The sequence below is a fragment of the Agrilus planipennis genome, unplaced genomic scaffold (assembly GCF_000699045.2).
Source record: "Agrilus planipennis isolate EAB-ADULT unplaced genomic scaffold, Apla_2.0 scaffold28, whole genome shotgun sequence".
NCBI classification, from domain to species: Eukaryota; Metazoa; Arthropoda; class Insecta; order Coleoptera; family Buprestidae; genus Agrilus; species Agrilus planipennis.
Window position 1 is genome coordinate 1,867,634 of NW_020438897.1, and position 13,069 is coordinate 1,880,702.

The window sequence follows — 13,069 nt, forward strand, 5'->3', positions numbered from 1 at the left end:
TCTTTGTTTTCAGTAAAAAGTTTTATAAAATATATTAACTGAATTCCATACAATTCAACGTAAAATGTTTATCGCACTTTATTTATTAGCTTTTGTAAAATGTAAAAAACAATAATACTTCGTTATACTTGTTACTGAACAAGAACAATCTCAGAAATAATGTTTCGAATAATTTTACTGGAGTCTAGTAGTGTAGTTTTTAAATGGATTCAAGAGTGTTCCGAACCTCCCTCTGTATAACATTTCCCGGGGATTTCTACCTCCACGCGTTCATTTCTGAACGTAACCACAGATTAATACGTTGAACACATCTTAAAAGATCTTTTATAAATAGAGCATTTACGAAAATCAACGAAGCAAGACGAAGTTAACCGCTCTATATCTGTAATCTATGAATAAATTTTAAAAATTTTGATTTTATAAGAAAAATTGAAAAAAATAGGAAAAAAAAAATTAATGGTTTTATTATTTGCTTTAGTTTATATCGAGGTAAGTCATTAGAAATTTATTTGCTGATACTTTTTAATCATGCCATTATAAGTTACATAAGACTTAAATGGTATTACACCAATCTATCAATAACCTAAAATTTTTAAAAACCTGTAAGATTTTTTCTATTTTTTCCCAAATAGGTAGATAATGGGAAATACAGTGTCAGCTGCTGAATATGCAGCAAAACAAATATTACATTCACCCCAGAATAAAGAAGAAAATGATACTGCCAAAAGAAAACATGATCATAGCATGCACACTACAAATCAAGAGATACCTCCTGGTTGTCCGTACCATCAAGATAAACAACATTCTGACAAAAGTAACTCTGAAGAAATTAATCCTTATAATATGGTTTGTTAATGTCTTAAAAATGATTATGCAGTATTAAATTATATAAAGACTATGCAACAAAGATATGTTCTCTAGATGCCTCGAGAGAATCAGAACCGCGCTCCAGGCCAACCATTTCCATTATCAACCGAAAGACAGATCTCAAATATTCCAAAGGCTGTTGTGAAAGATGGAGAAATGCCATTTTGGGTTTATCCAAGTCAGCAAGTAATGCTAATGATTAGTTTTGATTGATTTATATGTTTTTGTATATTTCTACATATTTAACTAGATGTTTTGGAATGCTATGTTAAGAAAAGGTTGGAACTGGAAAGAAGACAATTTGAAACCAGAAGATATGGATAATATAATTAAAATTCATAATGCAAATAATGAACAAGCTTGGCTTGAAGTACTTAAATGGGAAGCTTTACATGCAAATCAATGCATGACACCAAAGTTGGTAGTTTAGAATTTAATAATTTTTTTTTCAGTGATTTCCTGATTAAATGCATAAATTGAATTTGTAAAGATACAACTTCTTAATTTCTTCACTTTTTTCAATTGTTTCATTATTGTTTTTATGTACCTTTATCCTTTCTCCAGCAATTTCTTGCTCATTTTTAAGGTAGTTCCTACTTTCTAAATGTTAGGCCATTTGGTAACTACATAAGAAAATATTACATATTATATTAAAAATAAGAAAAATTCAGGTAACATTGTCAGGAATGGTTACTGATAAATTAAATTACAAAAGTTTTTTATTTGCAATAATATGTAATATAATTGAAAAGTTCATCATGTGACAGTAGGTGCATCTTGAAAATTGAAATTCCGCTTTTTCCAATTCCTCACTTCTGATATTATCTATCTGGAGAATATTCCTCACCTCCCTCAATTTAATTAAAATCATTGAACCTGTCTTAACAGAATAAAAAAGTTTGCACTTCTGATATTATAATGTTTATTTTATTGTGATGCTCTAGATTGAAAAGTTTTGGTGGTAAAGCAAAGGACTACAGTCCAAGGGCTAGAATTCGCTGGTGGCTAGGATATGAATTGCCTTTTGATAGGCATGACTGGATTGTAGATCGATGTGGTAAAGAAGTAAGATATGTAATTGATTATTATGACGGTGGAAAACTTGATGATAAATTCCAATTTGCTTTATTGGATGTACGACCTGCAATGGACAGGTAATTAAAAATTCATCATCACAAGGTCGTCAGTCCTAAGACTGGTTGGACACGCACTGCCACCCTTTCCTATCCTGAGATAATCTCTACATTTCCCTAAAACTAGAGCATCCCACATCCTTGAGTATTTGCGAACATTAATCTAATCTAGGTCTACCTCTACTCGTCTTAACTCCTGTTTCTGTCTCTAAAATGTCTCTGAATTCGTGCTTCATTTAAAATAAAACAAAGACAATAAAATGTGTCATTTTACACTTATATTTGTCGCTAAAGTTTAATATTTAAACATAATGTAATTGTTTTAGTTTTGAAAATATTTTGGACAGAATTAAAGTAGCATGGTGGAGATGGAAATATAGTAATGAAGAAAGTTAAAAAAAAAAATTATGGCTGTAAAAGAACATTAATCTTGTACAAAAGCAATTGTGTTCTTTTTAATTTACATCATTAAGTAGTGGTATTTTATAATTCATTATTCTTTATTAGCCATTTTCATATAAATTTTTGTTTTATGTTAAATAAAATANTATTTTCATTCAATCTAAAATGGCGTCAAGTGCCCTCTCCGCGATAGAGCCGTCACTCAAAAATGTGAAGTAATATAAAAAGTCAGTTGTGTAGCATTAAAAAATATTGAAATGTCATCTTTTGTTTTACATTTTACAATAGATATAGTTTTTGTTCTAACGACATTAATTAAAGTTTATTTAAAAAACTGAATTAGTTGATGTCTGTTAAAAAGAAGTAATTTCCAAAAAGGTGGGAAAAATATTTGAAAATGTTAATTTAAAAAAGTGACTGGTTTGAAACTTGGGTAATAGCGAAGTTCTAAACATGTTCAATCTGCATTATCGATCGAGACGCACACCCAAAACACGCGAGTTTGACAGCCGACTTTTTGTGGACCAATGTGAATTTTACGGTGATTTAGAGCAAGTATTCCATGAAACTTTATCTTTTAAGTATTTTTGTAGACATTTACAAAGACTCTTACATTTACTAGCGCATTTAAAACGAATAGTTCGTGATACATCAATAATTATTGTTTTGTCGCCATCTTTTTCAAACCACTTGTTAACACGGCGTGTTTAATGTTAATTTGAATTTATTGGTGATTGTTTATTTATTTGAATTAAGTGGGGCAGCGGTTGACAAGCCGGCAAAGTGTAACGTGAAGAAATAACGTGGAAATGATTGGGTAAGTTTAAAATTTTGTGATTATAACCTCCAGACATCGTTCGTTTTATATTTTAGCCTTTGTTTAATTGCAGAAGGTATTTTATTTTAAGAAATGTCATGTCAAGATATGGAGTATGTTAAAGAAATGCTTCAAACAAGAATCTTAAATCTATTTTTCCAAATTTATTAATCAAAATATTCGTGTAGGCAGTAGTTTTTCAAACAATTCAACTGTTTAGGCTACAGCCTTCTAGAAAAGTGTAGTATCCATGTAGAAACTTGCTAATGTTATTTATGAACGGAAACTTACAGGTAAACACATCTCTGCAGGGCATTTAACAAGAAAAAATTATGTTTAAAAAACGTGATTCAGTTACTCTAATATAGGTTATATTCATTGCTATGTTATTTGTTTTTTGTCGTTAAATTGCTTATTTCTGCGACGTTTTATGATTGATGAAGAAAATTACTATGCCAAACAAATATTTTTGCAGCTTTTGTAATGAAATGATACCCATTTACTATTGGCGTTTATTGAAATAATTCCTATAAAATGGGTCCTCATAAGGTGTTCTTTGTTTTCCGTTCCATACCGTTTACCTTGATAATATCTTATATAATAATATATGTACGTATTTGTATGAGTCTCACGATTTCTTTAGTCAATGGCGTATCGTTTTGGTTTGGTAAGGTTATTTTGAAATAATAATGTAAGTACAACAAATTGTACTGTAAATGAGTATTAAATGATCAATACTCAAAAGAATTGATGCTTCCTTTGACCTTAAATAATTAACAATTTTAAATGCTATATTACATGACTGCAACTAGAGTCTAAGAAATGTTTAACTTCCGTAGGGTATCTACATATATTATTATGTACCTACATTAGAATACATAAAAATGTTTTCGCTGACCCACGTTGTTGACCTGAGGTCAGTTCTAGTCTTTGTGTCCGTTATATCCTGTCGCTTTGTAAGTCATTTTGCTGTTGAGTGAACATCAATGTACAAGCAAGGTTTCCCTGATATAAGTGGGTGGGCAGGTGTAGTGAAGTTGCTAAATGTAAAGAGTATTTTTATTTCTTATCACTTTACTGTATATGTACTTAATATTATATATAAAGGAAATTCTGAGAGCTGTCAGCATAGCGCAAAAAAGTGTTACGTAGTTAGTATCAGCAATTTCTTATGTTGAAGTGTACTATGTGTTGCATACCTATTTGCAAACAATTCCTTTAAATTTTAATCATTGATTACTATACATCTATTAAAAAAACATAATGGCCGACATCAGTGACAATGCGACAACAATTGAAAAAGAATGATGGCCGACAACTGCAACAATTAGAAAAGAATGATGGCCGACAACTGCAACAATTAGAAAAGTATGATGGCCGACAACTGCAACAATTAGAAAAATATGATGGCCGCCACTACGTCATAGTGGAGCAATAAAAATGGCCGGGGCCAGGGGGAAGAACTAGTACAGTTAATGTTAGTCTCGGTCACATTCTGTAATTTATTCCATGTCTTGTCTCATTATATTTTATTGGTAAATGTAAATGAGCAAGCGAGTACCGGAAATTACTCTGTCACAAATCTATATCAAAACGTAAGTGATGTTATTGAACTGTGATAGAAATATACCTTTAAGGCAGTAGAAATGATAAGCCAAAATAAATGAAATAAAATGAGAGTGAAAAGAAGAAGAAAATGTCATTTATTCGTAAGTAAGCTATATCTTAAAATATTTGTTTTTCAAAAACACAGCAAATACAAGATTGCATTTACATTAACAAGATTAAAACCTTATATCTAAGTCGGCAAGATTAAGAAGCACTTATGTGACGAAGAAAGAGTGAAATTTGCGATCTTTTTGCGAAACATTAAAAAAGTTTCGATATGTATTTAATTGGTATACTAAGTTAATTTTTGTACATATATTTTTCACACTTTTTACCTCAATGTTTATTGAAAACACAGTAGGTATATGGACGATTCGATAACAGCCTACAGGTATATTTTAGCATAAAATTAAGGGTATTGTTACATCCATACAAATTGCTAAGTCATTTAAAATTCTAGTTTTATTTTGTCATTCATTGAATTAGGTCGTGATTAAAACAAAAGCATTTTTTTTTGTTAGGAACTATCAGCTTTCAAAGGCAGATACGCTCGTTGCTTTTTTATTTCCGATAAAATTTATTTGTGGGCATTATGAATAAATTTCCATTGTTCTGCTGGTGTTTTTGAAACCCGTATGTATGTATCATTCTGAAAAACGGCTGCGTTCACTCCGGCATGAAATTGAAATTGAATAAAACACGAAGGATTCTTCGATTATTTTCATTCAATCTAAAATGGCGTCAAGTGCCCTCTTCGCGATAGAGCCGTCACTCAAAAATGTGAAGTAATATAAAAAGTCAGTTGTGTAGCATTAAAAAATATTGAAATGTCATCTTTTGTTTTACACACAAATTAAAAGGGGCTAAGTTGACAAGGGCCATTGTTGACCCTGATGACCCTATCAGTGGTGTTTAGACATTATTTCATTCAAGTAAATTCATTTTGCATATTATAAGCATTTTTTGAAATACTCAGGTCATCTAATTTCTATACCTCAGCCTTATTCACAATCAAAATTATATTCAACTTCACGGAGAAAACTATGACAACCAAAAAAATACATTTTTCGACTATAAATGACTGAATTTGCCTTAGGAATAGTAGAATTTATTAGGTAATTTATAATAATCTCAATTTTGACATATTTCTTTAAAAATTATTTGAAGTTTCTTAATTATTACAATTATATTTGTAATATCTACAAAAATAGTTAGTAAATTTATTTCTGCTGAAATTATATTATTACAAATTCGGGTCCAAATTGTAATGTTTATTATTTTCGTTTACGAAGCAACTGTGTAGTAGGATAAATTGTAAATATCGCTTTAATATTTCTTCTTTTGAAAAGTATCCTATTTGAATATTTCACGTGTCCTGTTTAATAGTAAATCGCAAATTTTCACTTGATGCTTTCGATGAAATTCGTACCAAGAAATTTGATTTTGTTAATTTTCTTGTTTGTGACATACCTCAAGCTAAGCTGCACATCACAGTTTAGTTCACATTTAATTCGCATCATATTTTGTGGTTCATTGATAATACATTTGGAGTGAGGGAATTATTTTTGTAAAGAATGAATAAAGGATCTGGGCTAATTAGGGCGCAAAAGTGGTTTAGCGGTTTAGTTTTGGAGTAGTAATGAACATTTTTATTCGTATCAACTCAATTCTTCATTCATTATTGAATAAGGGGAAAACATGGATACTGTGATTAGTTTTATAAGTTACAGACCTTGAAAAATCTTATGATCTGCTAGCTTGATGTTCTCTAGTAGATCACATATCTGTTTCATCTGATCTAGGCCTCACAAAATTATCTAATAAACATTATATTTTGCAGTTAATTTGTGGTAAATTTGTAGAGAACGAATCATCAGCTTTTCAACCAACTTGCCATCACCTTAGTAATTCAGTTGCTTCTGCCGTTCTCAAACAATGATAAAGTTTGTATATCATTTTCCTATTAATTAGTACTGATAGTGTAGTTGCAGAACCCATAGATATTGAGAAATCGGCATTAATTAATCTATGAATTCTGCAAAAATAATTTTATCATTGTCTCTATTTGTGACCGACGGAAGCAAAGATGGGAACTGCTAATATGACGGCAAGTTTTCTGGCCTGACATGCATACGTTCCGTACTGATAGGTATGTGGATAAAAACTCTATGTTGTTTGGCTAAGCCTATAATATGTAGGAATCGAAATGTCATTTTTGTATTAGAAATGCCAGATTGGCATACTAAAGACCCAAAAGGTAAAATCATAAACCATACCCTGAGTGACACATATTCGTCGCTTAACAATAGAAGTTCGAGAATTCTCGAGAAAAATAGACTGTTTTAGAGAGTTCATTCATTCATTCATTCAAGTTAGTATATATGTAAATACAGTGAGGAGTTCATAAGCAGTATAAATACTGTGTGTCATAAATAAGCAGTAACTTAAGTGTCTAATAAAAAACTGTCAAATAAATACCCCTTAAATAAATAAAATTAATATTTCGAAAATTCGTTACACTACCGAATAATTACGTTCATGCATCCGGTTTTTATCAAACATTTGCAAATTATGTACAAATGGGAGCTAGCTGATTGAATAATCTAATTTTGAAATGCTTTCCATTACATGATGGGTGGTCAAAATAAATTACGTGTATTTATGATGAAATAGCCTAAACTTCGCAAATGTCGGTGGTCGATGGTTGTCACAACCAATACGAACTCTTTACGGAAGCGAAAATATATAAATATACTTCAATCTTGTGTGTGTGTGTGTGTGTGTATACATCGTGATGCATATGTATAATATTTGTACAGTAAGCATGGGGTTTGGTTTACCAAACTAGACGGCGCAGCGCCCATTATTTACTTTTATCAAAACTTCGGTTTGCTTGCATTATTAAATCTGCTTTGTTGGAAACATTTATTCCTTCCATTCGTGAACGTTTCATTCGCCTTTCTTAAAAAACAAGCAACAGCAACGCAAAGAGGATTTAATAGGGAAAAATCGTGCTTCTCTTTTGTCCCATCGTATAATACGGTTTATTCGGAGCAGAAAAACAAATTACTTTCCGCATACAAGGACCTTTGTAATTGTTGTCAGTTAATTTTTAATGGAATAAAAGTACTAACCGCTCTATATAACCTAATCCTAATAACTGAGTAAACACAGAATCTAAGTAGCAAAAAATCTCAATAAAATCTAAATTACAACAAACAAACGTCCCCATGTAGAAGTCATTAATTTTTAATCGTATTTCTTCTATGTGCGTATGATTGTGCTAACAGCACACATAAAAAGTAATAATTATCATAAGGTCGTCGGTCCTAAGACTGGTTAGACACGTACCTTCACTCTTTCCCGGAAATTACTCTGTCACAAATCTATATCAAAACGTAAGTGATGTTATTGAACTGTGATAGAAATATACCTTTAAGGCAGTAGAAATGATAAGCCAAAATAAATGAAATAAAATGAGAGTGAAAAGAAGAAGAAAATGTCATTTATTCGTAAGTAAGCTATATCTTAAAATATTTGTTTTTCAAAAACACAGCAAATACAAGATTGCATTTACATTAACAAGATTAAAACCTTATATCTAAGTCGGCAAGATTAAGAAGCACTTATGTGACGAAGAAAGAGTGAAATTTGCGATCTTTTTGCGAAACATTAAAAAAGTTTCGATATGTATTTAATTGGTATACTAAGTTAATTTTTGTACATATATTTTTCACACTTTTTACCTCAATGTTTATTGAAAACACAGTAGGTATATGGACGATTCGATAACAGCCTACAGGTATATTTTAGCATAAAATTAAGGGTATTGTTACATCCATACAAATTGCTAAGTCATTTAAAATTCTAGTTTTATTTTGTCATTCATTGAATTAGGTCGTGATTAAAACAAAAGCATTTTTTTTTGTTAGGAACGTTGTATATGCAAATATATCTGAATAATAGGCCTTCAGTTTATTAAACAAAGTAATCACAAACTTCTAAATGTTATCGGGAAGTTCAAGTGACAGCAGTGACGACCTACGTATGCGTTTGTTCAACATTTGAACTTTGGAATCATGCTAAAAGGTCGATCTCCGAGAAAGTATGGTGCTCTATTTTGGGAGGAAGAAAAAGTGAATAGGTACATAATAGGAAGAAAGCTCTGAATCAGGTACACATCAGCCAAAAAACGAAAGGTCAAAGGTTCATGGGTTAGGGAAGTGGGTAAAGTGGCATTCATATATTATGCTTTATATTTTTTGAAGTACCAGCACCTGTAAAATAAACCAAAGGGATATTTATCCTGATTTTTCTAAAACTCCGAAAAAATGAGGTATCTGAGTAAAAACGTATAAAGCAGCAGATGAGCTGGTAATTGGTTTAAACCATAGCTTAAAATATATTTNCTCATAATATGCTGCAAAACCTAATTAATCAGGAATTTCTAATTTTATGTACTCTTGTCTCCGATTATACCTCCCAAACATCCTTAAGTAAGTTTCACATTAGCGTTTAGTACCTAAATGTTTATTTTTATCAATTCAGGATCTCAACCGTCTCAGTCGATATATATTGTGGGGGTTGTATTGGGTTGTATCATATTCAACTAATACTGATGAAACAGATATTTCTGTTTAGGTATTAGAATGCCAAAATGGTTACATCGTTATGTATAATATATATACATATGTATTGTACATCCTTATGTGATGTAGTTACTTACCAACTGCTCAGCTTACCAATTTATCGAATGTAATCGAATAGTGTTCATGAGAATGTTATGAAAGGCAAATTCACTTGGTGTGCTCTGTATAAATTTACAAGTGTATGTAGATAGATGCTGTAACTAATTCATTAACTAAAATAAACACGTTTATCATCTGGCTTCAATAACCTACAGTTCGAAACGTAATGTAATATGACGAGAAGTTTCACATTGTGCAAAAATGTATGTTGAAAGTTTAGCAGAATTTTTTTTATCGATTAGAAATATAAAAAACATGTATTTTATCTCATTGAGAAATTTATACAGACACCCTGGTTAGGAAATATAATTGGCCTGGATATTCCACATTGATGCGGACCTGAAAGCAGCGTTGGTTCACCTTTTCATATCTGGTAAGGTGCCAAAAGTCAAAAGGTCAAAAATTTAACATATGCATATTCAGATTTTTCCCTTGTGTTAGCGCTGCCGATTTTTTAGATAATTAAAGGCTCTGAGATTTTTCGTGTTAAATGCTATTTTTGTATCCTGCACAGCTATACAAACTAGATAAAAATTGTAAAGTACGATTTTCAATAAATATATACCTAGATCAGGTTTGAAATCCTAGTAATCTTCATTATCATCATCATCATCATAAAGTCGTCAGTCGACTGGTTGGATACGTACCTCCACTCTTCCCTATCCTGAGCTAATCCTGCATATCCCTAAAACCTCTACTCCTATTAACTCCTGTTTCTCCCTCTAATATGCCTCTGACTAGCCCTTTATGCCTGAGAAGGTGTCCTACCTACCTATGTCGTCTATTTCTCATTGACTTCCATACAGTCCTCTGTTCTGCTTTTCTTTCTAATACCTCTTCATTTATAACCTTCTCTATCCACGATATCCTCATAATTCTCCGGTGACACCACACTTCAAACGCTTCTAACTTTTTCTTTTCCTGAGACAGTCCTGTATGATTTTAATCTATTTTTATATTAAGAAAAATTAGCTTTGGTTTACCTGGGTATCATAATTCGTTAATTTTCAATGACATANCTCTTGTCTCCGATTATACCTCCCAAACATCCTTAAGTAAGTTTCACATTAGCGTTTAGTACCTAAATGTTTATTTTTATCAATTCAGGATCTCAACCGTCTCAGTCGATATATATTGTGGGGGTTGTATTGGGTTGTATCATATTCAACTAATACTGATGAAACAGATATTTCTGTTTAGGTATTAGAATGCCAAAATGGTTACATCGTTATGTATAATATATATACATATGTATTGTACATCCTTATGTGATGTAGTTACTTACCAACTGCTCAGCTTACCAATTTATCGAATGTAATCGAATAGTGTTCATGAGAATGTTATGAAAGGCAAATTCACTTGGTGTGCTCTGTATAAATTTACAAGTGTATGTAGATAGATGCTGTAACTAATTCATTAACTAAAATAAACACGTTTATCATCTGGCTTCAATAACCTACAGTTCGAAACGTAATGTAATATGACGAGAAGTTTCACATTGTGCAAAAATGTATGTTGAAAGATTAGCAGAATTTTTTTTATCGATTAGAAATATAAAAAACATGTATTTTATCTCATTGAGAAATTTATACAGACACCCTGGTTAGGAAATATAATTGGCCTGGATATTCCACATTGATGCGGACCTGAAAGCAGCGTTGGTTCACCTTTTCATATCTGGTAAGGTGCCAAAAGTCAAAAGGTCAAAAATTTAACATATGCATATTCAGATTTTTCCCTTGTGTTAGCGCCGCCGATTTTTTAGATAATTAAAGGCTCTGAGATTTTTCGTGTTAAATGCTATTTTTGTATCCTGCACAGCTATACAAACTAGNACATTAAAGTTTTTTATAGTTTTGCAAAAAATTATGAAGCAATACCTAAACATATTGCTCTTCTTTAGAAAATGCAACTGGAAATAAATGCAGTTTCTTCTTGAAAAGGCAGTGTGCAAATTTAACTCGATACTTTTACCTTCCACATTTTCTTAAGTAATAGAAGAAACGTGAACCAATTGCAGTAATTGAATTTTCTCAGGAAAATGTAGAAATGAATTCCACAGCCCGTTCAGCCGTATCTACTTAAATTTGACTTATTAATTATCTTGAGTCGTTTGCGTCGTAATTCACGATTAATTATCTCAACGTTTAATAAAATTTCGTTATTGAATCTTAAGATCTTTATTTGAATATCAATAACAGTTTAAAAATATCATTCAAAGCAGATAATAAGTTTTTAGATGTTATAAATTTAAAAATAAGTAAAACGCGTTTGACGATATAAGCAATATAAAAACATTTTTCATAGTAGGAAATTTGTAAGGTGGTTGTTACCTTATGGAGAAACACAATTTGATAAAATACCTTTTTCTGTAAAATAAATTTTTCAAATTAAGGATTTTAGAATATAAACTAGTTATATTACTTCTTACTATTCATAATCATCATTATAGGGTCGTCATAGTCAGTCCTAAGACTGGTTAGACACGCATCTCCACTGTTTCTTAACCTGAGTTAACACTTGCATTTCCTTATAATTAGAACATCCCACGTCCTTAACAACTTGTGAACAGTAATATACTCTAAACCCTCTTCTACTCCTCTTAACTCCTGTAACTAGCTCTTCATGCCTGAGAAGATGTCCTATTTCCTAATATACTAGGATGTGTTCTCTCCTAGCGGCCGGCCCGACCTCACTTCTCAGCCGATGCAATAGCATTTGTTATTTTGTGCACGTTTATGACATGTAACCTTTCTAATGTTGGAGGTTTATTCCTTTCCTCTTAGAATAAGTACCGCAAAAGTGTACGATAACTTTCGATGTTTACGTATTAATAATAAAATTCTTCATCTTTCATGAAGCACTATGAATGCAGGTATTGATCGAATCGGTCATCAAATAAATTACATATCTACATCGATATTGACGTTGACATCGTCGTTCTTTACAAAAAATCTGTTATTACTTGCGTTTCTTTTGAACAGAGGATGGGGACAGTTCGAGTTTTTATTGCACTTTTGCCTAGAAAATCGCTGCATTCGTACCCTGCAGGAAGATGCAATTTTGCTGACAGGAAGCAATCAGTTCCCCGAGTGACGATAACTAAGTGCCGTTTTTGCCGGCCAATATCAGGCGTGAATATTCGATTAAGGGCCGTAAATTGGCCCCAAATTGGTTCTTAATCGGTTCACGAATTTAACTCGGGCAACACCGCGAATTCCTATCTTTCGATTCGCGTCACGAATCTTTGATGGCTCTCGCTCGTTTATATTAATTGTTTTAATTAAAAATTCTTTCCATTTGACAAATGATACATACTCACTACCGTCTTACCAAATGTACTTTCTTTTCCTTTGCTCAACACTTTAGAAGTTAAAATGGTACATGTCTAAGTGTTTTGTATATAACATGCTTACAAAATAATAACTATATAATAAATAGTAATCAACTACAAAGTGTTTAGAAAAGTTCTAAAGGATTAGATGTCTAAGAAC

At 31.6% G+C, this 13,069-nt stretch overlaps 1 protein-coding gene across 1 annotated transcript; it reads left to right on the top strand.

The window, feature by feature from the left end:
* The first annotated feature begins 447 nt into the window (after positions 1-447).
* LOC108744530 (cytochrome c-type heme lyase) lies at positions 448-2,419 on the top strand. The gene is made up of 6 exons (XM_018480346.1): positions 448-489; positions 633-846; positions 922-1,053; positions 1,118-1,284; positions 1,812-2,021; positions 2,327-2,419. The coding sequence occupies exons 2-6, from the start codon at positions 640-642 to the stop codon at positions 2,394-2,396; spliced, it is 786 nt and encodes a 261-aa protein (XP_018335848.1). The 5' UTR covers positions 448-489; positions 633-639; the 3' UTR covers positions 2,397-2,419.
* Positions 2,420-13,069: the final 10,650 nt, after the last annotated feature.